Source organism: Mobula birostris, chromosome 23 (assembly GCF_030028105.1).
Source record: "Mobula birostris isolate sMobBir1 chromosome 23, sMobBir1.hap1, whole genome shotgun sequence".
NCBI classification, from domain to species: domain Eukaryota; kingdom Metazoa; phylum Chordata; class Chondrichthyes; order Myliobatiformes; family Myliobatidae; genus Mobula; species Mobula birostris.
This window is the reverse complement of record NC_092392.1, coordinates 21,025,640-21,052,757: the sequence shown is the minus strand read 5'-3', so window position 1 is coordinate 21,052,757 and position 27,118 is coordinate 21,025,640. Positions and strand designations below refer to the sequence as shown.

The 27,118-nt window shown below is 40.9% G+C and overlaps 1 protein-coding gene across 4 annotated transcripts in view; it reads left to right on the top strand.

The window, feature by feature from the left end:
• sfmbt2 (Scm like with four mbt domains 2) overlaps positions 1–27,118 on the top strand; it is a 226,443-nt gene that overhangs the window by 4,696 nt on the left and 194,629 nt on the right. For 3 of the 4 annotated variants that reach the window (XM_072241179.1, XM_072241177.1, XM_072241178.1), the window contains exons 2-3: positions 15,294–15,472; positions 26,243–26,340. In XM_072241179.1, the coding sequence (XP_072097280.1) occupies positions 15,397–15,472; positions 26,243–26,340 (174 nt within the window). In that variant the 5' untranslated portion in view covers positions 15,294–15,396. The remainder of the gene's footprint in view (positions 1–15,293; positions 15,473–26,242; positions 26,341–27,118) is intronic. The other variant, XM_072241180.1, reaches the window with a different exon arrangement.

Below are 27,118 nucleotides of genomic sequence, written 5' to 3'. Positions count from 1 at the left end.
TCCAGACCCCAGCATCTACACTTTGTCTCCAGACATGAAGGTGCAGCGAATCCTAGAGCATAGAAAACCTGTAGCACAATATAGGCCCCTCGGCCCACAATGCTGTGCCGAACATGTACTTCAGAAATTACCTAGCCCTCTTTTTTTCTGAGCTCCATGTACCTATCGAGGAGCCTCTTAAAAGACCCTATTGTATCTGCCTCCACCACAGTCACCGGCAGCCCATTCCATGCACTCACTGCTCCCTGCATTAAAAAAAAACTTACCCCTAACATCCCCTCTGTACCTGCTTCCAAGCACCTTAAAACTGTGCCCTCTCGTGTCAGCAATGAATCTGTTGGACATTTAATACAACTTGCTTTAACAATCAAGTGCATTTTAATCTATGGTGTGGGTGCAGGTCAATTGGACTATGTAGAATAGTAGTTTGATGTAGACTCTTATAGGCCAAAGGGACTATTTCTTTGACTCCATTTTCATCGATGGTTTTACAGTCAGTAGTACATACAAAAATGATAGGTTAATACCTGCAGGATTAAATTGGATGTCATTGTTTCTTCCTTTATTACTTGATACTTGTAACCCATAAACTCGAGTCTCATGGGTGGGGGTGAGTTTAAAGATGCACATTATATTACAGCTCTCCAAGTGTTCTTATTCTGATCATGGCCAGCTATGACTAGTGATTTGAAAGTGTAAAAGTTAAATGTTGTGTCTGCTTATAACGAATAGGGAAGCTCCAGCGCTACTTTCAAAGCAAAACAAAACTGCAGATGCTGGAAACCTGAAATAACATCAGTCGGTCAGACAGCAACTGTACAGAGAGAGGAAAAACGACAATCTTGCTTTCAGGTTTGGAATAGGAACATATTTAATCTAAGCAACACACATCAAAGTTGCTGGTGAACGCAGCAGGCCAGGCAGCATCTGTAGGAAGAGGTGCAGTCGACGTTTCAGGCCGAGACCCTTCGTCAGGACTAATCTCTTTTTTTAATCTCTTTTTTTTCCCCTCAAGACCATCTGAGCGTCTGCCCTCCTCTTTCTCTCCCATCCCCTCCCAGATGCTACCTGACCACCTGAATATTTCCAACATGCTGTTTTTATTTCCAGAAGTATTTGTGTTTGTCAGGTAGATGGAGCTCGTCAGCCTGGGAAGGCAGTCCACCTAAGAGAGGGAAAACTCTGATTTCAATCCTCCGCTGCCTTGCGGCCATACCCACTGATGGTAAAGGCTTCGGGAGTAAACCCTGAGGACAAATCCAGAGCTGGAGTCCCTAAGGCAGTCTGACATTGCCTTCAACCTCGTTCTCGCAACTCCTGCGAAGACTTCGGTGCCAAGCTGTATCGGCCCTTGTCCTTCCCTTGGACAACATCGGTGGTATGGAGAGGGGAGACTTGCTGCTTGGGCAACTACCATTCTTCCATACAACCTTGCCCAGGCCTACGCTCTGGTGAATCCAGGCACAGATCCATAGTCTCGTGAGACTCACGGATGCCACCATTTGTGTTTGGAGGGAAACATGGTTACAAAACTCAATGGTCACTGCATGTTTTCATATATTAATGAACATATTGATCGGACACTTGATTATTCTATCTTTTGTTATCTGGAGACCAAAACTCGCCTAACGTTAAAGAAAAGTTTACATAACCCCCATATGAGTGTAAATCAGTAAATTATATTAGACTATATAGTGCTGTTGTAGCATATGATGATGGCATCTGTCTGTCGCCAACAGTGGAGTGAAACTGGAGTTGACCACTCTGGGGCACAAGCCTGGGCGGGAAGTATGGAGATCCTGGAGTGTCCATTTGTCAAGATACCCCCCTCTGCCTCACCGGTGTAGTCCAAAGGAAAGCAAAGCAATATGTTTGGCTGCAGGAGCTGCCAAGAGGATGTTCAATGATGTCCAGCTGTTAGGACTTCACTCTGGATTTGCTGTCCGGGTTTACTCCGGTAGCCTTTGTCTCTCCCAAGGCAGTGGAGCTATTTGCCCATACCTTGGGAGATTGTAGCATGATGTATTGTTAAAGTCACCAGATTGTTAATTGGATTTAAGTTGCAGTAATAGCTTGTGCATGTTTTCATTCAGTATTTGGGAGATGGTGTTTATGCCCAATTCTGAGAGCCTCGTTACAAATATTAGCAATGTATAAAGACAAGGAATGGTGAGCAAGGTGACAATTCTCCATTAATCCTAAAAAAAAAATTCAGCAAAGGGAATACATTTGCTTGAGATGACAAAGGACCACCAGACATCAATCAGTGTGATGAATATGTTGGGCATGAGTTAGTGGTAAAATTGAATTTCACAATTTATAAAGAAAACAGCTATTAAATTATTTTTAAACTATGCATTGAATGAGCATTTATGTAACTTCCATCTATTTCTATTTCCTTTGTTATTAATTCAGCTTGCACTTGGGAGCTCAAATATTACTCCCGACAAATGCAATGGAAGAACACAGGATGCAAAATTGCAATTGCTTGCTAAGTGGTGAGGTCTATCTGTAGCTTGTTTTTGTGTGTGTACAGTAACTGTCTGCATTTATCCAGGACTTTGGGCAGCTGCTGGATGCTTTGGCACTGTCTGACCATGAGGGCTGTGCTCGTGGAGCCCAGCATGAGGGTGCTGCTCCTTCAAACGGTGCATGGCTGACGGCCAACCCTTGAAACCGGCGACTGGCTGGCTGACCAATTGGATGTTAGGGGTCAGTGAGTACCCCCTCTTGAGGGACGGGGGGTACTAGGCCATGCTGCCTCCAATGCCCCGGTTTATTTGGAGGAGGGCAGACACGAATTAAAGGAGCTGACGGGTTGGCCTGGTGGCACTGGGTGTCGAGTGGAGCCTGCTTGCAGGACCTCTGTGCTGGTCTCCTGTTGGGGTGACTCAAGCCATTTTTAAAAAAAAATGTTAGAGGACTGGGAGAGGGTGCGTGTCTGAAGGTCGATCTTTCGTTAAACGTTGGAATGGGAGCTGTGGTTCACACACCCATAATTACAGCATCAACTTTGCAGTCTGTGGTGGTGTTCACAGGTACTTGTCATGTTTGAGGTTGTGTTGCTGTGTATGTCATTGTTGGATATGTCACCAGCTGCAGTGTACACAGCTTTGTGTGACATCGTAACAGCAGTGTTCCCAATTGGACGTCATGCTAGTGACATCACTGCTGTGTATATTTTGGGTGTGGTGGAATATGTCACCAGTTGAGGTTGTACACAGTTTTATTAGATGCCTATTGTAAATAAAGGGGCCACTAAGTGTAACTTCATGGTCTTCTGGTGCTGTAGCCCATCCACCAAAAGGTTCAAAGTGTTGTGTGTTCAGAGATGCTCTTCTGTCCACCACAGTTATAATGTAGGGTTATTTCAGTCGCTGTCGCCTTCCTGTCAGCTTGGACCAGACTGGCCGTTCTCCTCTGACCTCTCTCAATAACAAGGTGTTTTCACCCACAGGACTGGATGTTTTTTTTGCTTATCGCACCATTCTCTCAATTCTAGAGACTGTTGCCCATGAAAATCCTCAGCAATTTCTGAGGTGTTCAAGTTTAATTGTCTTTCAACCATACATAGGAATACAGAAACAGTATTCCTCTGGGGCCAAGGTGCAAAGCAGTACCAACAGTCACACACAGCACACAAGCACATATAATTATGACAGCAGAAAAACATGGAGTTTAAAAAAAAAAATCATATCACCGCAAGTCCCTGAGTATCATGACCTGTCGATTGATGATGCATGGAATTTTGTCCTGGAGCCACGTTTTTGCAAGAACAAACCACAACAGTTCCTCATTTCACAGAAGTGCAGCTACAGATGAACACAATCCAGCTTGTCTTCCCGGGAGTGAACACTGGAGAGCGGCACTGATGGGAGGGGCCGGCCTCTAGTCCAGTGGCACGCAGCCAGCTCCAGTGCCTCCTTCGCCAGTAACTGAAACAGGCGAGCCTGAGGCATGAGGGCCTTGTTGCCGTAACAACTGACGCAACACAGCTGTCCCGCCAACGAACCAGTGAATCAGACTTGTACTATTGTACATTACCAATGTCTAGCGGGGTCTTGCAATTGCAAGAAAAATGTCCAAGCCGATCAGTTCCACTGTTGGATCACACACTATCTAGGTGGCTAAAGCAGTCCGCAACGTGGTGTGCAATAAGTTCAGCCCAACTGTAATCCAGGGATATGACCTGCCGTACTTGATGTTCTCAGTATCCAATGGTGTCTTATGGTCGTCAACAAGACATAAAAGCTGAACAATTGCACCTTTATTTGGGCCCAGAGAAGCCACTGTGTCTGTGAGCACCACTATCTTACTGGATCTCCTCTAAGCTCACCATCATCTTACTGGATCTAACCACCCCATCTGGCACCAACAATCATTCCACGGTCAAAGTCACTTGGATCACATTTTTTCCCCTGTTCTGTTGTTTGGTCTGAACAGCAGCTGAACCTCTTGACGATGTCTGCATGCTTTTATGCACTGAGTTGCTGCCTCATGATTGCTGATTAGATATTTGTATTAACACGCAGGTGTACCTAGTAAAGTACATCAGGGTAGTGGCTTCATTATTGTACAATTCATGGATGTGGTGGATTTTGTCAGTAGCTTGAGTATATCCTTAAATATAACTATTACAGTATATAAAATGGACATTATGGCCCTGATTCTTAATGATGTTGAATACGTAACCAGCTATACAGCACTCGGCTTTACATGCTGGGTATGTGTATGGCAGTATACACATTTAAAGGCCATGACTTGTTTCAGTCCATAAGATACAGGAGCAGAATTAGGCCATTCGTCTTGTTACGTCTGGCCCGCCATTCCATCATGGTTGATTTATTTTTTTTGTCCTTCTCCTCCTCCTCCTCCTCTCCCCCTCCCATCACCTGCCTTCTCCCTGTAACCTTTAGCACCCTTGCTAGTCAAGAATCTTATGTATTAACGTTTTAAATATACCCAGTGACTTGCCTTCCACAGCCATCCTTGGCAAGGAATTCCACAGATTCACCACTCTCTGGCTGCAGACATTCTTCCTAATCTCTGATCTCAAGGGACACCCTTCTATTCTGAGGATGTGCCCACTGGTCTTGGAAACAACCTGTCTATACCCACTCCATCAGAATCAAATTTATTATCATCAGTGTGTGTTGTGAAATTTGTTAACTAGGCCCTTCAATATTCTTTGTTTCTACGTGATTTTACACCCCCCCCCCCCCCACCCCCCACCTCATTCTTCTAAACTCCAGTGAGTACAGGCCTGGAGCCATCAGATGTTCCCCATATGTTAACCGTTTCTTTCCCAGGATAATGCTTTTATAATCAGATTGCCAGCATCTGAAAGTTTCTTGCCTTTAACTTGCATAAGCATTACCTGGATTTAGCTTTTAGTATTCGCGTATCAAAGGAAAAACACCTAAATTATATATTTCAATATGGGTGGCAATAGGTTATATTCATATATTGATCAAGAGTTTGCGTATACTAGAATTCTTTATTACAGTGTCCATTTGCTCTGTCCTGCCTGTGATTGTTCTTTGAAGGACCAGTAAGTAACCAGTGTTCATCTTATTCCAGCTCCTTTCTGTCTTTAGCCTTCAAATTCTTCAGCTTGTGTACCTGTTCAGCTTGTTAGAATCATTCATGAAATCGGCTTCTCTGGGGGGAAAAACTTGAATAATCCAGAATCCTCATGACATTGGTGCTGGAATAGCAGATTTTTCTGACTAATGGATGTTTTAAATCCTGACATCTTTCTGACATCAATACATACCCTTCCAGCTCTTTTCTAACCTATTTGTCAATGATTTCAAACATCTGGTATTGATCCTAACATGAGAGAATTTCATATGTTACACTATAGGGTAGTGCATTTTCCAGCAAACCTGGTGAGCCTGAAGCGATCGGGAAAAGTATAAGCCTGACTCTGAGTGCAGATTTGCTCATATATCTCTGACTGTTGGAGATCTGGACCTTGGTATTGGCTCTGGCCGTACACCAGGCCCACAGTCCTGGCCCTATCACTGACTGCACTTTGGGGCCCCTGGTTCTGGCCATGTTCTCTGTTCGCATTCTGGCTGTTGTGCTCCCATTCTGGGCTAACTCCTGAGCCTGAAGCGTAGCCCATCAGGATTTCCAAAAAAAAAAATCGGACGCTAATTTATTGGAGTTTTACTTTCTTTTCAAGCAGTGTTCTAAATCTCTCTTAACATGAATAAATTCTCCTCACTCAGCTCTCTGGATGTTTGTCAAGGATTTCAGAATAGTGATATTAACCCATTCACGAAAACTTTGCTCACGAAAACTTCGAGGCACTTCTTGCTCTTCTAAAATATACTGTCCTAACTTTCCAATTTCCTCAGTGGAGATGTTGATTTTGTTTGTCATAAAGTTAATCTTACTCTATGACATGTTGAAATGGTGATGCTTCCGTTTTCTCTAGTCTGTGGGTGAGTTTTTACTTGAAACATATTGACCACTTGAGAGGGATCTGTTAAATACATATGCAGATTAGAGATTGTGAGATGAAGACATCGACTGGTAATCTGGTTTTGACTCAACAATTCCCTCGAAGCAACGGGCACACACCTCAGCCTGCGTATTCCAGCATCTGTAGTCTCTTGTTTCTCCTCTGGGTTGATGCTCTATCTGATTAACACTCCATATTGATGCTCACTAAAGTTTAGGTTGGATAATGGAGTGCAACTAACTTCATGGTAAAATTGAAAACCACTTGTCGAGAGCTGAGTTGAAAAATAATGTGCAGAGTAGTCTGGTGAAGTAAAAAGGATTTTTATCTCCAACCATTAAGTTGAAGCCATTAATTTATACCTTAGGTGTTGTAAATTGCGACAAAAAAAATAACCATGTACTCTTAGGGTAAAATTTTCTGATAGATGTGAGAATATTTAGGAGGGAGATGATATGAATGATGAACAGCATTTTTGAGTACTGCTATTCAATAGCAATATGGGGACCAATTAAATTTGTAATTATTCATGATGGTTCTCCTGGTTGATTATTGATAATTTAGAGTACTTCAAAAGAAAAAAGGTGAAAAGGACCACTTCAGACCACCCTTTGTGCTTTAGGTAGTGTAGCTCAAACCATTCATTTTTTTTCTGGGTATGGTGCACAATTCGTATGTAAAGAAAGCAGAATACATTTTATTATACATTTAAAATACGTTTTCATTATCTGCTTAAAGTTTACTTTTTTTAACAAGTCAAGACATGTTGCAATTGCAATGCTGAATCGAGAAGCAATTTGTATTGGTGGTATAATAATTACTTTATAACTTTACAATATCCAGTTAGCTGCCTTCAGTTCAATAATTTGCACTTGCCTTGCCCTGTCTTATTCTATTCTGGCATTATAGGCATGATGCTTTTTCAGGTTTCGTGGTCTTAAGCATATTTTCTAACAGTAGCTCTGGCTTGTTTTGTCCACTTTTTAGTTTCCTATTTTCAAGTTCATTTTTAATGAACTATGTTTAACATTGAGACATTGGATTATTGAGGAGGTAGTTTTCAACAAAGTCAAAGTAAGTTTATTATCAAAGTATATTTATGTCACCATAAATGGATTCTGGATAATTGGGACACAGTGGGGCTGATGCATTTTGTCCCAATTAAGCAGCTGCCCCACTTAGCTGCCATTTCATGGAAATAAGAAGATAAGAAATAGGAGCAGGAGTAGGCCATCCAGCTCATCGAGCCTGCCCCACCATTCAATAAGATCATGGCTGATCTGTCCGTAAACTCAGCTCCATCTACCTGCCTTTTCCCCATAATCTTTAATTCCCCTACTATGTAAAAATCTAACTAATTATATCTTAAATATATTTAGTGAAGAAGCCTCAACTGCTTCCCTGGGCAGAGAATTCCACAGATTCACCACTCTCTGGGGGAAAACAGTTTCTCCTCATCTCTGTCCTAAATTTTCTCCCCTGAATCTTGAGGCAATGTCCCCTAGTTCTAGTCTCGCCTACCAATTGGAAAAAACTTTTCTACTTCTACCTTATCTATCCCTTTCAAAATTTTGTATGTTTCTATAAGATCCCCTTTCATTCTTCTGAATTCCAGAGAGTATAGTCCCAGGCGACTCGATCTCTCCTCATAGGTTAACCCCTTCATCTCTGGAATCAACCTGGTGAACCTCCTCTGCACTGCCTCCAAAGCCAGTATATCCTTGCTCAAATATGGAGACCAGAACTGCACACGGTACTCCAGGTGCGGCCTCACCAGGACCCTGTATAGTTGCAGCATGACCTCCCTGCTCTTGAATTCAATCCCTCTAGCAATGAAGGCCAACATTCTGTTTGCCTTCTTAATAACCTGTTGTACCTGCAAGCCAACTTTTTGCAATTCATGAATAAGCACTCCCAAGTCCTTCTGCACAACAGCATGCTGCAATCTTTCACCATTTAAATAATAATCTGCTCTTCTATTATTCCTTCCAAAGTGGATGATCTCATATTTACCAACGTTGTATTCCATCTGCCAGACCTTGGCCTACTCACTTAACCTATCTATATCCCTCTGCAGACTCTCTACATCCTCTGTACAATTTGCTTTTCCACTCAGTTTAGTGTCATCAGCAAATTTTTCTATGCTGCATTCAGTCGCCTCTTCCAAATCATCAAGGTAAATGGTAAACAGCTGTGGGCCCAGCACCAACCCCTGTGGCACCCCACTCACCACAGACTGCCACCCAGAGAAACACCCATTTATACCAACTCTGTGCCTTCTGTTGATTAACCAATCCACTATCCATGCCAATACACTTACTCCGACTCCATGCAGCCGTATCTTATTTATAAGTCTCTTGTGTGGCACCTTATCAAATGCATTCTGGAAATCCAAGTATACGACATCCACCTGTTCCCCTCTATCCACTGCACTCATTATGTCCTCAAAGAGCTTCAGTAAGTTTGTCAAACAGGATCTGCCTTTTCTGAATCCATGCTGCATCTGTCTAATGGAACAACTCCTTTCTAAATGTTTTGATATTTCTTCCTTAATGACAGCTTCAGGCATTTTCTCGACTATAGATGTTAAGCTAACTGGCCTATAGTTGCCTGTCTTTTGCCTATGTCCTTTTTTTAAAAGTGACATGACATTTGCTGTCTTCCAATCCGCCGGGACCTGCCCAGAGTCTAGAGAGTTTTGGTAAATGATTACCATCGCGTCTACCTCCGCCAGTTCCCTCAGCACCCTGGGATGCATCCCATCAGGACCAGGGGACTTAACTAACTTCAGGCCCTCTAGTTTGCTCATCACAGTCTCTTTAGTGACAATGATTTTATCGAGGTCCTCACCTCCCATTTTGTCCATAACATCATTCTTTGACATGTTAGACGTGTCCTCCACCGTGAAGGCCGACACGAAATAGTCATTCAATGCCTCAGCCATTTCCTTATCGCCCAATATTAATTTCCCCTTCTAATTAAAGGTATAAAAAAGATAAAATACTGTTTATGCATTTAAATAAATTACAGAGCAAATTAGAACACTACCAATAGATCTACAGAACTATAAAATAAGGTATTAGTTCTTAATAGTTAGGTGACGGAGGAATTCATCTGTCGTGTTCTTTTGACTGTAAATGAAGAAAATCAGTGCAGCCACCTAGTGCAGACGACACCTGAAGAGCAAATTTTTTCGAAACTGTTGCTTCCTCCCAAGTTAATTTTTGTGGTTATGATAGACTGCTTGAAGCTGAGCATAAATGTAATTTCAGACTACTAGTATCACATAGGACTTTGGAGACACAGGAAATAACTTTTATTGGATATAGTGTGCTTAATTGCATAATGGTGCTGAAGCTTTGCAATAGTTCAACTAAGCTAAAAATGTTTTGTTGATGATTTTGCTTTGTACTCAGTGTCTGAGGCTTTTCGCTTAAGTGTCCAAAAATGATCAGCCAGCATTGATGGATTCCAGTTGCCCGGATACAATTTCTCCATGACCGCAATGTCCTAGTGAAACCTTTCACTATGCTCGTCGCTGACAGCACCAAGATTTGCTGGGAAGAAGTCTAAATAGGAATGCAGAAAATGGAATTTTAGTGACATGTTGCTCTTCATGGTTTTGTATGCTTGAAACATGTTGTCAACCAGTTGCATGTGGTTTGCTGCTCTGTAGTTGCCAAGATAATTTTCAATAACGTTCTTGAATGCCTTCCATACGATTTTTTTTTCCGGTCCCACTAGAAGTTCTTCAAATTGCCAGTCGTTGACGATCATTTTGATTTGTGGACCAATAAAACTACCTTCCTTAATCTTGACATCAGTTATTCTGGGAAACATCTGTCTCTAATATCGAAATCCTTCATGGAAGTTTGTGCCTGATGACAGCAGATTCCATCCTTGCAGTTTTGAACCCAGTAATTTTGCTTTTGCCTTTGATTAAACCCAAGTCTCTGACCAGGTCACTTAACTCAGATTGAGTTATCAGATGAGGCTCACTTGACATAAAGGGCCCACTATCTGCAACACTGCCAGTGTGGTTCTCTATTCCTGGTTCCTGCATCATGGCGTTTTTGTCTGCCTCCTCCAGACTCTGATGGATATGATACTGGAAGGCTATCATCATGCAGCACAGGCCTCATGGCTGAAGAGAGATTGGGGTATTCGATCGATTTCTTGCTTTTAGCAGAGAAACTAGGCGCACTAGTCAGACAGAAGTCGCAGTCTGTTGCATGATCGTGCTGTCACCCTATAAACGCAGTGTATAGAATGGTGTGTGCTTGATGTTTTTGTAGCCTTTCTGAAACTCCAGGCATGCCTGGACCAGATAGAAAACTTTTCAGCTTACATTGTGGGCAACATTTTAATTGTCTTGAATTTTGAATTGAAATAACAAATATAAGTGATTTTTTTTTAAAGTGTGTATTAGGGAAATTTCAAGGTGATTTTCATGATCAGCAGCCTAAAATCCATAAGTTGCATGCAATGCTTTTTGAACACAAGCACAAACAACTGACACTATTTAAAAACTGATTGCTCTAAGCACAGTGTAGTTTCCAATGGCCACACAAGTGCATGTGATTGATTACCAATGTTGGCAAAAAAAACTGTTTGGCAAAAACTTGGCCCAAATAAACAACGGGAATCCCATCTATTTTCGTGAATTAGTTTTTGTTCTTGAGTTGTCTCAAATAAACGGCCACCCTGATTAACCAATAGATTCTGGTTAATTGTGTCACTGTACTGCCTTGAGATTTATGTTCTTACTATTTTTAACGGGAAAATGAAAAAATATAATAGAACCAAAAATTACACACAAAGACTGACAAAAAAATGTGCAAAAGGTAAATTGTACAAATTAAAAGGAAATGTAAATAAGTAACACAGAGAACACATATAGTAGTATCCTTGAAAGTGGGTCAATATGTTGCGGTGTCAATTCAGCATTGAGGTGAGTGAAGTTATCTATGCCAATTCAGGAGTTTGATGGTCGATGGGTAATAACTGTTCCTGAACCTGGTGGTGTGGGTCCTAAAGCTTCTGAACTTCCTGCCTGATGATGGTAGTGAGGAGAGAGATGATAATCAAATTGTTGTTGGTTTACATTTGGCAGCAGGAACGTGAATTTTCAAAGTGAAGTAGCAGAACACCTAAGTATAGTTCATAACTCTGCACTAATTCTGTAAGTGTGAAAATTAATGAATCAATAACTAATGCATCAGTAACTTGTAAGTTAATTATGCTTTACTGTTATAGATAATACCCAGTCTAGGAGGAAAATGTCGCTTCCCTGCTATTTCCACATATGTTGTTCCTAATAGATAATGCTTAAGTAGATTATCGCCTTCAAAAAAAAACAGTTCCTGGTAATATGTGCTTCGACGCTGACAATCCATTGATTTTGAATTTTTCTTTATCTGTGTGTAGACTTCAAAATTACTCACTATTGAGCTTTGAACTATGGAAATTAATATTCATTTACCTTGGAAAGGTCAGTTGGAACATTGTGTGATAGCGAGGGAGCAGATAGATAAAATATTAATTTACTTTAAGTTCAGCCTATTGCCTTTTGGATTTAAATTTTTTTTACGTTTCATTTTTTTTAAACTTTCATGATCATCCACCTTTCATTTTTTTTCTTGATGAAGGATGTTTCATGTGTCCTTCCAAAGAAAAGGAACATATGGCAGAGTAGACTGAAAGGCAGATTTTAGAGAAGGCAGCCAGAAGGCAATGAGGGCCCTCCCCACTTGCCACTGGCTACTTCTTGAAACATTTTCCCAATTATAGAACTTCGAGATTTTCTTGTAAATTATTTTTCCGGAAGTTTGCAGTAACTTCATTTCACAGTGGTGGATATACTTGTGGTTAACGGAAAATATCACTGATCTACAAAAACAATTGCTTTTGGCTGTGGTTCTTGTATTTATTCAGTCATGTTGCTGGTCTGTTAGTGATTGCTCTCTGAGAAGATAATTTCTGAAGGTATCGGAGGAATTTTTCTTTATACACTTATTGAGTTCCAACCGCTATCACGTTAGCATCTTTGCAGAATTAGTTGGACAGTCTTTGTCAAAAGGCGTAGGAGCAGAATTAGGCTATTCACCATTAAGTCTGCTCTGCCGTTCCATCATGTTGATTTATTGACCCTCTCAATCAACCTTATTCTCTTGCCTTTTCCTCATAAGCTTTGAAACCATTACTAATCAAGAACCTCCTCTTTAAATATGCCCAGTGACTTGGCCTCCCAGAGCCTTCTGGGCAATGAATTTCACAGATTCACTATCCTTTGGCTAAAGAAAGTCATCTTCATCTCCATTCCAAACGGACGTCCTTGATGCTGTATCCTCTGGTGCCATCCTCCACCACTATAGGAGACATCCTCTCCACATCCACTCTATCGAGGCCTCTCAGTATTCAATAGGTTTCAATGAGATTCCCCCCCTTATTCTTCTGAACCCCAGCGAGTACAAGCCCAGCGCCATCGGTCACTTCCCATACGTTAATTCTTTCATTGCTGGAATCATTCTTGTGAACATTTCGTGGTGTGTTTGCAAAAGGTGCACTTCTGCTTTGTTGGATTGTCCTTTGTGTGTCACATTTTGATTGAGAGATTTCTTCTAATTTTTTTTTAACTAGAGAAAGTAAATAATTTGGAAACCATTCAGATGTTTACTGGGACAGTGAATATTATTATTCAACTTTCTCATCAGCAGACCTCAATCGGTGAGGGTCAGTAACAGCATCTCCTTGCTGACCATCAATACAGGTGCACCTCAAGGCTGTGTGCTTTGCCCTTTGCTCTACCCTCTACGTACGTACGTACATACATAATTGCACAGCTAAGAAAACCTCCGATGCTACGTACAAAATCGCGAATGCTGCCACTGTCGGTCGGATCGTAGATGGTGATGAGTCATTGTACAAGAATGGGATAGGATGTCTGCTTGAGTAGTGTGGCCACCAAACACCAGTCAGTGCTGGTAAACTAAAGAACTGAGTGTTGACTACAGGAAGGGAAGGAGAGTGGTGATGAGTTTGTGCAGCTTTAAATTCCTGGGTGCTATCATACTGGATGACCTGTCCTATGCTCAGTCTATCGAGGTAATCACAAGGAAGGCATTTCAGTGTCTCTGCTTTCTTCAAGATTCAAGGAGTTCTGGCATGTCTCTCAAATTTCTAGTTGGACTGTTGGAAGTATCCTGAGGGGGTGCATCATGGTGTGGTAATTTGCATCCACAAGAATATAAAATGCTCCGGAAAGTAGTGGACTCAGCCTAAACCATCACGACATGTCCCTGTCCACCATCAAGGGTATCTACGTAAAGCATTGCTTCAAGAAAAAAAAAATCTAGCGTCCAAGATCCCCACCACCTGGGCTATGACATCTCCCCACACTCTGCTACTTTTGGGCAGACGTTTGAAGTCTCTCACCACCAGATTCACAAACAGCTACTTTCCTTTCGCCACTTCTTCCTTAAGATAACTTGCACAAAGCCTAGTCACTGCCTTGGGTATAGTAGCACTATGACCACTTTGTACTTCAATGGACTTCGCTTAATATCTTGGTTCTAATTGTGTTCATTGTTGTACAGTTCTCGTACAATTTGTTTAACTTTTTTAAAGTGTTGAATGTTGTGCCTCAATATGCCTGTGACGCCACTACAAGTAACTTTTTTTCCTTGCATCTGTGTATGTGTGTACTTTTACATTTGACAGCAAAGTTGAGTGAAACTCAAAAACCTTTGCATGTGACCTTGTCTCAAATTTTAGTCTGTGATATTAGAAAGAAGATGGAAGAAAACAGACCATGCTCCTGGTTCATGTGGTTCATTTTTTTTGTGTGGGAAAGCTATAGATTTTGTGGAACTGTGCTTTCCCTGGGCAATCCCATTTGCCGAGAGGATTGTAAGGGGAATCAATAAAGTTTGCATTCTAAAAGTTGCCCTGACTTTTCATTACTTCTGAGGTAAAGATTACGATCAGTTTTGTTTGGCAGGGGAATATAGGAACTGTATATTTCCTTTGTGTAAAGTTCTGTAATAAATGACAAAATACAGAATTCCCCAGAGCCATTTTCTTTCTGTTATCCTACCTAGAAATGACATTGAAAGTCTCCTCGAGTTTCATTTTAAAGAAGGCGTTAAGGTATTTTTCTGAGGTTTGAGTGAACACTAATGCACTCTGTAGCAATAAGTAATAATTAATCTATTATCTAGCTGAGATAATCATTCACAACTAGTAAAGCAGTTTGGGAAGATCTTCAGGAAGTAGCAAAAAAGCACATGTTCTGGTGGCCCAGTGATAAAATTAGGCTACTGAGTAACTGTGACAAGAAAGGTTACTGATTCTTATTACAAAGACAGACTACTAAAAGTGAAAAATGTTGAATTAAAGCAAAGCTTGTTAATGCACTGTCATATGAAATTCCTACCACATTAAAATTCCCTTAAATTATATTGAACTGGACAAAAAATTGTTTTTTTTGATTTCTTGAATATTTGAAAGTGTGGTAAATATTAATCATTTTAGTGCATTGTAAATTGTGACGTATAATTTCCAGTTGCAATACGTGTTATTTTGAATTTTATTTTGGCTAATTCAGTGGTGGATCTGTGCTTTATTTTTGAGAGCTTTAATTTCACATGGTAATTTTTGAGACTGACAGACTAGAGTACACCAGCAAAGAGATGCAGTAAAATTAGTTAAGTTTAAAACTAAGAGATCACTTTCGAGGGTATTTTGCCTTTGGTTGTTCTGTTTGCTGTGTGTGAATATGATTTTTTTTATTTAGTTGTGCTAATGTGTATTTTCTTTATAGAAACAATTTGAGTGGCAAGAGCTAAAACAGGAGGAGATGGTTGAATGCTCCACTTAGGTGTCACTGTCCTTGGAACGAAAAAACAAAGTCCTTGATTTCAAGTATGCAAGAACCAACAACTTTGTTTTCAGAGAAGACACAAAGTCCAGGCAATTTAAATGGAGAACAGTATGACTCAGGTACAAATTTTTGTGCTTGTATTGATTAAACAAGCCAAAGAAATGCCAAAAATCAAGTTTATTCTGCATCTGTTTGTCACTTGAGCATTTCTGATTATACTTTTATTGTCTGCATTTGACCACTTGCGTCCTTGAAGCAGTTTGTGTCAGTAGATTGATATGAGGAATTTGAAGGGGGATGGTGGTGATGGTGTGAGATAGAATAGAAAGACATTTAATTTGAAAGTATTCCCTTCCCTACTTTGATAATTTTTAGCATCTCAAAGTCCTTTTGTATTGCTCAACTCTTTCATCCAGACCACTTTAAAAGTAAAATTAAAATTTTTCCATTTCCAAATTAAGGTAATTAAGTTTTGGATACACGGCATGATGTAACTAGCACATCATATTGCATTACCCCTCTGCAACCTGATGAGCAACTTTATAATGTAGAGGGCAGTGAATGTATGGAATGAGATGCCAGAAGAAATGGTTGAGACAGATACAAAGGTATTATGAAGAACCTGGGTAGGTCCACAGAGGGGCAGCTGGTCAGCATTGACCTAATGTGTCAAAGGGCCTGATTCCATGTGGTATTACTCTATGACAGTGAATAAAGTAAATGATAGTGTTAGGATTTTTCAGTTGAGTGTTGGCATTGCAATACCCTATAACTTGTTCATATGGGCACTGGCAGAATAACTGGAATAGAAGTGTGTATTTATTTTGGAGATGATATACATGTTTTTCCAATCGGTGTGGCTGGTTTACCAAACTGATCAGTAGTCTGAAAGAGAAACCAAAAGGAACCAATACAGGAAAATAAAGCACAAATAAAATGTGGAAAGAAAGGTAGTTGAGAGCTTATTTTTAAAAAGATAAACAAAAGCCATCTTGAATAGAATGAAGAAGCTGTTTATCTAATTTACTACCTCAGTGCTATAATCAGGATATATGGCAAAGTCATTTATGCAGATGATTTACATTATTCAGTATTTTGTACAGAAAGAAATGATAATTATCAGAAAAGCTTTTTATGAAATAATGCAAATGACTCCATTATAAAGAGACAATGCTCAAACATTATATATTCTTGAGGAAATTAAAGTTGTGTCTAGAAATTAGTATTTCTGCTTTTACTGTGGGGAAAAAAATCACATAAAAATGATTGAACAGGATGGATTGCATTGGCAGTCATTTCCAAGTGATTGAATCAACTCATTGGTAAATTTGCCGGGCAATTCCATGGGCAATTCATGTTAGCATGTTCAGTGTTTCTCCAATTTTGGATGTGTTCTTGATCCTACTATAAGTTTCCTCCTTTGCCAAAACAAATTGAAAATTTTGAATTCAACTTGTGATCTTAGTTCAGTAGGCACGTGAATGGTAGGAGCACATTGTACGGAGATTACCAGTGTATTTCTGATCTAAAATTGATCTATTGTTCACTGCATCTGCCAACCCAGGCTGTGCTCCCCTCTCACTACTACCATCGGGCAAGAGGTATGGGACCTGTAGGTCCCACACCAGCAGGATCCTGGACTGGTGTGGATAACTTCATTCACCACTACTCTGAATTGGTTTTACAGTTTACAGATGTATTCTCAAGGCTCATTTTTTTTTTTACAACACCTTCTCAGTGTTATTTGCACATTTTGTCTTTTACACATTGGTTGTTTGATAATCTTTGTATTTTTTTTGTAAATTCTATTCTATTTCTTTAATTCACCTATAAATGCCTGCAAGAAAATTAATCTTAAGTTAATGTATGGAACATTAGGTACTCTGATAATAAATTTACTTTGAACTTCTCAACTCTGAAAAGGGCTACGTTGACATTTTGTGTTGAAACAGTACATTAGGACTGTGGTGGGGGTGCAAGGTGGTAAGAAGGCTAGTAGATGAAAGTGTAGGGGAGTGGTGGGTCAGGAGCTGGAGGTGATCTTTATGTTATTCACATCATACTCGCATATGCCTCCCTCACTTTTGTGAAATTCTGTCCATCTGCTCTTGGCCGATGCTCTCCCTATCATCGGTGAAGCAAAGATGTGGTGGAGGGGGGGGATTCTCGTTTAGTTCCCATTCGCAACCATACTGATCTTACTTCAGCTATTCATTCTTCATTTTATTCCTGCTAAGGGCAGTTTTTGATTGCCGCCTTGATCACGTACACAGTGATGGTTTTTCAGGCAACCAGACTGTGTACTGGTTCAAGCTTATTGTTATTCAGCTGCATACAGCCAAATGAAACAACGTTCCTCTGGAACAAGATGCACAACAACATGCATATAACTTACACACAACACAAATATTACCACAAAAAATTAGCAAATATTAAAATATATTCCAGAATATATTGAGGGTTAGCATACCAAACTGGGTGAAATCTAATTCCTAGGTATTGATTTTTCTCTTGAAACTTGTAGCAATTTAACCACCTGGTCTTTCTTGAGCTTCGACTGATCATTTCAAAAGAAAGGTTGGTTACCTTCCTTGCATGATGGATTGGATTGTTTAGTCTGTTGTAACACAAGGGGTATTTTTCCAAAGATTCTGCGAAGGGTAGCTGAAGCTTTGCAGTTAATTTCTATATGAATATAGGAAAGAAGAAAATTTGTTTTAATGAGTTGACTGGAATATGCAGTCCAGCGCAATCTGAAGCCAGCCAGTGTTGTAGAGGCATCTGCATTGGACTCGGGTGCAAATAGACCCTGTTTCAAATTTGGCCAGCTCCTTGCAGCTTTCCATCAGCACTGGGTTGAGCATCAAGCTAACAACTTGGCCTCGTAAAATCGACAAGAATGCTAAAGAAACAGCAAGGTTGTCATCCAAGGTGCAGGAAGGAACAACAGCAAAATGTAGTTGGAAATAAACAGCAGTCAGTTTTTACAAGAAGATAGACCTGAGATGTCACTACTCACTTTGGTCATTTCATCTTGCCAGTGTACGTTTCTCAGACAGTCTGGATGGATAAAAACTGCAGTGTATCAATTTGCCAGTAAAGACCATGTTTATAACAGCTGGGGTTTGAATGGAAAAATAGTGAATCTACACAATGGATGGTGAACATGTTCAAAGGTATATTTAATGTCAGGGAAATGTATAAAATATACATCCTGAAATGCTGTTGCTTCGCACCCATACACAAAAACAGAGGAGTGTCCCAAAGAATGAACAACAGTTAAATGTTAGAACTGCAAAGTACCCCCCCCCGCTCCCCCCTCCCACGCGTAAGCAGCAACAAGCAACAATCCTCCTTTCTCCCCCCCCCACTGGCAAAAATAAGCATTGGCACCACCACCGAGCACTCAAGCGTGAGCAAAGCAATAGCAAAGACACAGACTTGCAGTTACTCCAAGACTTCGCGTTTTGCCCGGTTTTCAACATACCGCAGGTTCTCTCTCTCCCCCTAATAAGGGAGAAAGGGGTGTCTCCACTTTCCCAGCAAGCGGGGAGACATAACAAACAGCTCGCTGGTTTATGATGTTAAAAGTCCGTTACGCTGCTTTTTTCGAGCTCTGTCCCCGAAGATCGCAAAGATCCAGGGTCTCCAGGTACACAGCAAATTTCCTGACTCCCCCGACAACACGTGGGTCTCCTGTCGTGACGCCGACCCTCGATCCGCCTGTCTCCAGAGCCCCGAGATCCCATAAAGAACCATAGTCATCTGTAACTCCATGTCAGGGTCTTCAAAAGAACCCTAAAAAGGGAAAATAGAGACATTAAAGATAGAAATAGAGCTGTTTCTGAAGATGCAAACAAAGGAGTTGCCGTTAGCGCCATTAACCCTCCTAAGTTTATGATGCACATAAACCTTGAAATGGGAAGCACCTCCAGGGAAAATTGGGACTGTTAACTCAGTGACCACTTAATTAGTTCACCTGTACAACTGCTTGTTAATCACATATCTAATCAGCCAATCATGTGGCAACAACTCAATGCATAAAAGCATGCAGGTGTGGTCAAGAGGTTCAGTTGTTGCTCAGACCAAACGTCAAAATGGGGAAGAAACCTGATCTAAGTTGACTTTGACCGTGGAATGATTGTTGGTGCCAGGCGGAGTAGTTTGAGTATGTCAGAACCTGCTGATCACCTAGGATTTTCATGCAAAGCAGTCTTTAGAGTTTACGGTGAATTTTGTGGAATTAAAATCCAGTGAGCGGCAGTTCTGTGTGTGGAAAATGCCTTGTAAACGAGCAGTCAGAGGGGAATGGTCAGACTGGTTCAAACTGACAGGAAGGCGCCATTAACTCAAATAAACCATGTGTTACAACAGTGGTGTGCACAAGAGCATCATTGAACGTACAACACCTCAAACCTTGAAGTGGATGGGCTACAGCAGCAGAAGACCACAAGTCAATGGCCACTTTATTCGGTACAGGATGTCCCGAATAAGGTGGCCACCGGTGTGTGTAATCGAATTCCAGCTCCATACTGAATGAGAACTTTGCTAGCTGTGGTCAACTTTTCATTCTCTCACTTAACAGTGAAATCAGAGGCACAAATAAAACCTTCCAGACCAGAAGGAAGAAGGCAACTTTTTGTCAAGTCAGTGTAGCATCCATTGAATGCTGGATTCTCACCTTTTGCCATTCAGAAGAAGATGGGAAGTCTGCAAGCCTGTGCATGCTGCAGAGTCTGATTTTTTTCCCTTTTTAGTTCTGCTATATTTCTCTGCTTGTTATGGCTTTCCAAGGGACACTTGCGGCTTTGCCCTGGATTGTCAACTGCTTCTTTGAGGAATTATGGAACGATCAGCACAGGAGGAGATCATTTGAATCGTCATGCCAGCTCTTTGAAGGAGCTTTGCAAATAATCCCAATCTCCCGTTCTTGCTCTTAGGCCTATTTTCCTTTAATGTTTAAGTAAATAACCAATACACTTTGAAAACCACTATTAAATAGCTGCTTTTTTTCTGATTGGGCATGCCTGGTCATAACAACCCACTGTGCAGAAATTCCACCCAGGCATTTTATTTAAAGCATTCATCTTAAGTCTGACCGCTCCAGTGACTGAGCCTCTTGCCAGTGGAAACTGTTTTTGGAGCTCAAGCAATGATTCCCAGTGCTTTTGTGTCCCAGAAGAACTCCCTTGTAGCAATTGACACACATTTTGGACTGGAAGAGTATGTGTGCAATAAAACTCAGTTAAAGCTTTGTACTGAGTGAGAGGAATTAATTGCAGATATGCTGGCCAAAGTTGTATTGTAGCACCTCTTTTTGCACTGTGCATAGGAATTTAATTAAATATTCGATTGTTCAGTGTGATCCAGTTGTTCTGTGCAGTTTGTTTAAATTTTATCTGATTTTTTTCTCTCTGGTTATGATGCATGCAGACACAGTTCCACTGGATATACAAGATGACATCAAGCACCTTGGCCTGGTAGCAACCCAAACTAGCCCCTGAAGTCTACTCGCTTTCACAAAGCGCCGTTCAATGTGTCTTATCCCTCACCTACGTTTCACCTTGCCCTTCAGCTGTCAGTCTCCTGAACCAGCATGGATGTCTTCAGTCACCACAATACAGAACTGATCTTTGAGCATGACTTTTGGAGTCGCTTTCAAGGGCTCTACAACTCATATTCTCAGTTTTATTTCCTTCTACTCCCGTGTACATCAGATCTGGAGTAACAATTATTTCATTCTCCATTACACTTGTGTACTGGAAATGACATTTTAAAAAATCTTGAATCTTTGAGTAGTTTTTTTTTATTGATTCTCTTGTACTTTGGTCTGCTGTGAATGCCTACTAGAAAATGGATCTCAGGATACTGTTTGGTAACATGTACTGTATGCACTTTGAAAATAAAAGTTTATTTTCTACTTTGTAAACCTCCAGCCATGCAGTGATCTACCGTGACCCATTGCATTTCCTTTGCTGTTTTCCCAGTGGCTGTATGTGGTTACGTTTTACTAAGACCTCACCATTGAATACAGTGTCACGGGTTTGAATAAAATGAAATTTCTGTTTGGGAGGTCACGAACCAGATAGACATTGACTCTACACAATCTGAAATTTAATGAGCCTTTTTGATTTTTAGGCTTGTCATAAGACATTTGGCCCATTGATTCTTGTCTGCCATTCCATCATGGCTGGCTGCTTATTCTCCTCAATTCCACTCTCCTACCTTCTCCCTGTAACCTTTGGCGTTCTTATTAATCAAGAGTCTATCTACCTCTGTTTTAAATATACCCAGTGAGTTAGCCTGCACTGCTGTCTGTGGCAATGAGTTTCACAGATTTACCACCCTCTGGCTAAAGAAATTCCTCCTCATCCTTGTTCTCAATGGAACATCCCTTCTATTCTGAGGCTGTACCTTCTGATCCTAGACTCCCTCACTGTAGGAAACATCCTCTCCTCATTCACCCTATCTAGACTTTTCAACCTGTGTGTCACCTCTAAACTTGTAACCAATGTGCAATGATAGCCGGTATTTTAGCAAAAAGAAAAAAGCCAATGGCAGAAATAATACATCAGGCAGTATCTGTAGCAAGAGAAATCGAACCGACATTTCAGGGCATAGGTCTTTCATTAGAACCAATCTAATAAAAGTAATTGCTCAGAGATGTTCACTTGTCTTTACAGATGCTACCTGTTCAATAGAATATTTCCAAGATTTTCTCTTTTTTTTTTCTTTTGATCACTTCCAGTATCATCTGTATGCAGCAGCAATAAAACACACAATTAAATCAAAATCAATAACTTTAACAAGAATTACTTGTTTGAGAAGACAGGACACTTGGAACACCTTTTGATCTTCTCAGTCCAAATTTGCAAATTCGTCATTTCATCTAGTAGTTCTTATTTGTTATTAGACATACTTCACCTACATGATCTGTGGTAAGATGGTGTTCTTCTGAGGGGGTTGTGGATGTGTTTGGAATTTTTTTGATCTTTAGCAGTCACCTTGCAGTGGTGGTCATTCTGGTCCCTGTTCCTCTGAGATAGGCGGATCTGAGCTTACAAAAAGTTTCGGTTCCCCAGAACTGCTCCAACTTGGAAGTGAATAACGGTGTGGGAGAGGATCACAGGCATAGTTGAGACAAGTACGAGTAGGCATGGGAAAAGTGGCCACCAACCAGCCTCACTGACTATTCTTGGCTCTCCCAGCTCTGCTTAGTTCCGCCCAGGAAACCATCACCTCTGATTTTTAAGCACGAGATTCAGCAGATGCTGGAAATCCAAAGCAGTACACAAAATTTTCGAGGAACTCAGCAGGTCAGGCAGCATCTATGGAAATTAATAAACAGTCGAAATTTCGGACCGAGACCGTTCTTCAGGACTGGAAAGGAAGGGGGAAGACACCAGAATAAAAAGGTGGGGGAGGGGAAGGAGGATTAGTTAGAAAGTGATAGGTGAAACCAGGTGGGCAGGTGAGAGGGAAAGGTAAAGGGCTGGAGAAGAAGGAATATGATATGAGAGTGGACCATGGGAGAAAGAGATGGAGGAGGGACACCAAGGGTAGGCGATAGCCGGGTGAGGAGAAGAGGAAACAGGCTGGAGTGGTGAATAGAAGAAGACGGAGAGGGAGGGAAATTTTTAACAGAAGGAGAAATCAATGTTTATGTCATCAGGTGGAGGCAACCCAGACGGAATATGAAGTGTTGTTCCTCCAACCTGAGAGTGGCGTCACACAGCAAAAGTGGAGACCATGGACCAACATATTGGAATGGGAATGGGGATAGGAATTAAAATGGTTGGTCACCGGAAGGAATTTTAAATGGTTGATCACCAGGAAATTCTGCTCCTGGCTGATGGACCGGAGGTGCTTAACAAAGCGTTCCCCAATTTACGTTGGGTTTCACCAATGCAGAGGAGGACTTGTTGGGAGCAATTTACATCGGTGGTGCACAAGTGGAACAGGTCAAAAGCTGTAAGTTCCTTGGGGTCAATATCACAAATGACCTGACTTGGTCCAACCAAGCAGAGTTCACTGCCAAGAAGGCCCACCAGTGCCTTTACTTCCTGAGAAAACTAAAGAAATTTGGCCTGTCCCCTAAAACCCTCACTAATTTTTATAGCTGCACCGTAGAAAGCATTCTTCTAGGGTGCATCACAATCTGGTATGGAAGTTGTCCTGTCCAAGACTGGAAGAAGCTGCAGAAGATCGTGAACATGGCGCAGCACATCACACAAACCAATCTTCCGTCCTTGGACTCACTTTACACCGCATGGTGTCGGAGCAGTGCTGCCAGGATAATCAAGGACACAACCCACCCAGCCAACACACTTTTCATCCCTCTTCCCTCTGGGAGATGGCTCAGGAGCTTGAAGACTCGTATGGCCAGTTTTGGGAACAGCTTCTTTCTAACTGTGATAAGACTGCTGAATGGATCCTGACCCGGATCTGGGCCGTGCCCTCCAAATATCTGAACCTGCATCTTGGTTTTTTTGCACTACCTTACTTTCCATTTTTCTATTTTCTATTTATGATTTATAATTTAAATTTTTAATATTTTCTATTGATTTGTAATCCAGGGAGCAGGAAGCGCAGAATCAAATATCGCTGTGATGATTGTATGTTCTAGTATCAATTGATTGGCGACAATAAAGTATATATAGTAGACGACCCCAACAGATTCGCAGGTGAAGAGTTGCCTCACCTGGAAGGACTGTTTGGGGCCCTTAATGGAGGCAAAGGAGGAGGTAAGTGGGCAGGTGTAGCATTTCATTCACTTGCAGGGGTATGTGCCAGGAGGGAGATTAGTGGGAGGGATGAATAGACAAGGGAATTATGGAGGGAGCAATCCCTGCAGACAGCGAGAGTTGGGGGGAAAATGTGTATTTGGTGGTAGGATCCTGTTCTAGATGGTGGAGAATAGTGTGTTGAAATGCATGGAATTCTGCAAAGAACGGGGTTTCCCTTCCTCCATCATTGACACTGCCCTCACCCCAATCTCCTCCATTTCCCGGACATCTGTGCTCACCCCATCTTCCTGCTGCCTTAATGAGGATAGAGTTCCTCTTGTCATCAGCTATCACCCCATGAGCCCCCACATTCAACACATCATTGAAATCACCTCGGTCTCCAGAGTTGAATGCTGCTCTCCATGTTGAATTCTTTTGGGATTTAAGATCATAAGGCATAGGAGCAGAATTAGGCCATTTGGCCCATTACTCTGCTTGCTATTCAATCATGGCTGAATTATTTTCTCAACCACATTCTCCCACCAACTTTCCCATAACTCTTAATGCCCTTGCCAATCTGCATCTGTCTTGCCTTAAATATACCCAATCTCCTAGCCTCCAAGGCCCTCGACTTCATAAATTCCTCTTCATCTCAGTTCAAAAGAACATCCCTATATTCAGAGGCCATTCCTTCAGATCCTAGACTCATCTGCTAATGGAAATCTCCTCTCTATGCCCACTCTATTCATGTCATTGAGTGACAGGAATTGTGGTTTCATCGTCTTGCAGATGAGCAAAGCAACAACATTTTGTGCTTGACGAAGAATTGATTAATCATTACATTTGTTTTATTTTTGCTTAATTTAGTTCTATCTTGCTCCAGTGATTTGTTCCACAAACTTTAGATGTTTATTTATCGTGCATGGATAGAGTGAAATCTTGCATTTTCAGCCCATATTTTAGACCCTGTTGTTATTGTGGGTATTTCCAGTCTCTCAGGCAGGCAAACCACAAGCAGTGGTAGCACAGTGACATACTGGGAATAGGGCCTGATGTCCTCGATGCCTGTGAAATCCTAGAGCATGAAGTAGAACACAAACAAGGGGAAGGGAGCTTCTGTTGACTGCCTTCTGCCACCCTTTCTCGGGTCTTTAATTTTCCTGCTCCACTTGGCAAAAAGCACAGAGGGCAGTTAGGATATTGCATATACTCTGGTGGTGGATATTCGGCATCCATCAAGAAGAGTGGTTTAGTAGCCGATCTTGTAGCCAAGCTCAGAAGGAAAGGATTGGTGTTGTGCATCTGTTGTATAAGTGCTGACAAAAGAAACATCCTTTCCGTGCCCCCTCTCTCCAGGCTTTTCAGTATCCAGTATTATGGTTATTAACATGAATTCATTCTAACCATCACGCTCACACACTCGGCGTAACACACTGCTCTTGTGCTTGCAAATGGCCATGTTCAAGTTGGGCACTATGGGGAAACATTGCTGTTTGTGCAAACAGACTGAGCTGAAAGCTTAAATATCCCAACAGCAAGATTCAAGATTGTTTATTGTTATTCATCAATACACAAGTGTAAAGAAGGACAAAATGATTGTTACTCTGGATCTAATGCCATTTTAGACAATTTTAAATTTGTTTTTCAGCTTGCTTGGTTGATAATTGGAAATTTTTTTTGTATTATAAATATTTCATTATCTAATGAGGCTTCTTTTGTTTCTCAACTGTAAAGTGCAAAATTTTCTGGTACCTAATAACTCATCCTCCCACTTGTTCTGTGTAGTTGCATTTACTCTGTAATCCTTACAATTGTGACATTTCTGGAATTTCCCCCTCTCCTTTTTTTTAAAGTGAATTATAATGAGGTAAAGATTTACTTTGTCAGTTTTTTTTCAAGCAACGGGTTTAGTTATTGGTATTATTAATGCATATATGTCTCTGACCATTGTACTTGGCCTCTGGTTCCTGATGGGTATAGAGCTATGTACTCTGGAATTAATGAAGCTGTTGAATTCTATCAGATTGCAGAATGTGGGGTTACATTGAGAACTAAGGCCTGTGTGGGTTTTTGGTACTGCTAGTTTGTGGAAAAGTATTTATACATACTTGTCAGCTTTCTATGGCAAGTCTTGATGACAAGTAACTTTTTATCCTGTTTAAGCAGATGGAGGATCAGGTGGTGAGGAACCTGACTTCAACTGGGATGAATATCTCGAGGAAACGGGCGCAAGTCCTGCTCCACATAATTCATTTAAACATGTACGTATGTAACTTTTCTCGAACAAGATGAGATTATAGCCATTATCATTCTTATCTTGTAGTTTACGTCTTGGGAGATATTTATTTCCAGCCTTGTGCTATGGTGACTTATTTGGTTGGTTTTATTGCCTTCTGCGCATTGGCTGTTTGCTTGTTCTGTTGGGTGCGGTCTATCATTGAATGTGTTATGTTTCTTGGATTTACTGTGGATCCCTGTAAGAAAATGAGTCTCTGGATTGTATAAAGTGATGTATATGTAAATTGATAATTTACATCTTCAAATATAGAACATTAATAATTTAATTGTGGCTAAATAAAGGTGTGGGTTAAAACATACTTCAGAGTAATTTGGATTCAATCAAAAGATTAATGTAAACTATACATTTTAATTTTCTAGTAATCTACTGAAAGCAACCTTCTCAGAATACAATTGCACAGTAATGGTTTGTGTACCTGAGCACAGAGGTTGCTCCCTCAACTTCAGGGATGTGTCTTTTATGCACCCCAAGGTTTATCACATCAGGACAATTTAATTCAATGAATTACTGACTTTCAGCATACCATCGGGTATCAAATGAGCTGTATTTATTAAATGATGCTTGAGGAGATCTGAAAATGCATATCCACCAAGGATGAGGCAACAGAAAGTGGCGTTTCAGTAGACTACCTATTCATATCTTTCTTCTTTGCTATTATAGTGAGCTGTTTTCAGTTAAAGTGCGGAATACAGTTAAGCAACAACATTTCAGCACCAAACAAACAAAAGCCATTGCTTTTT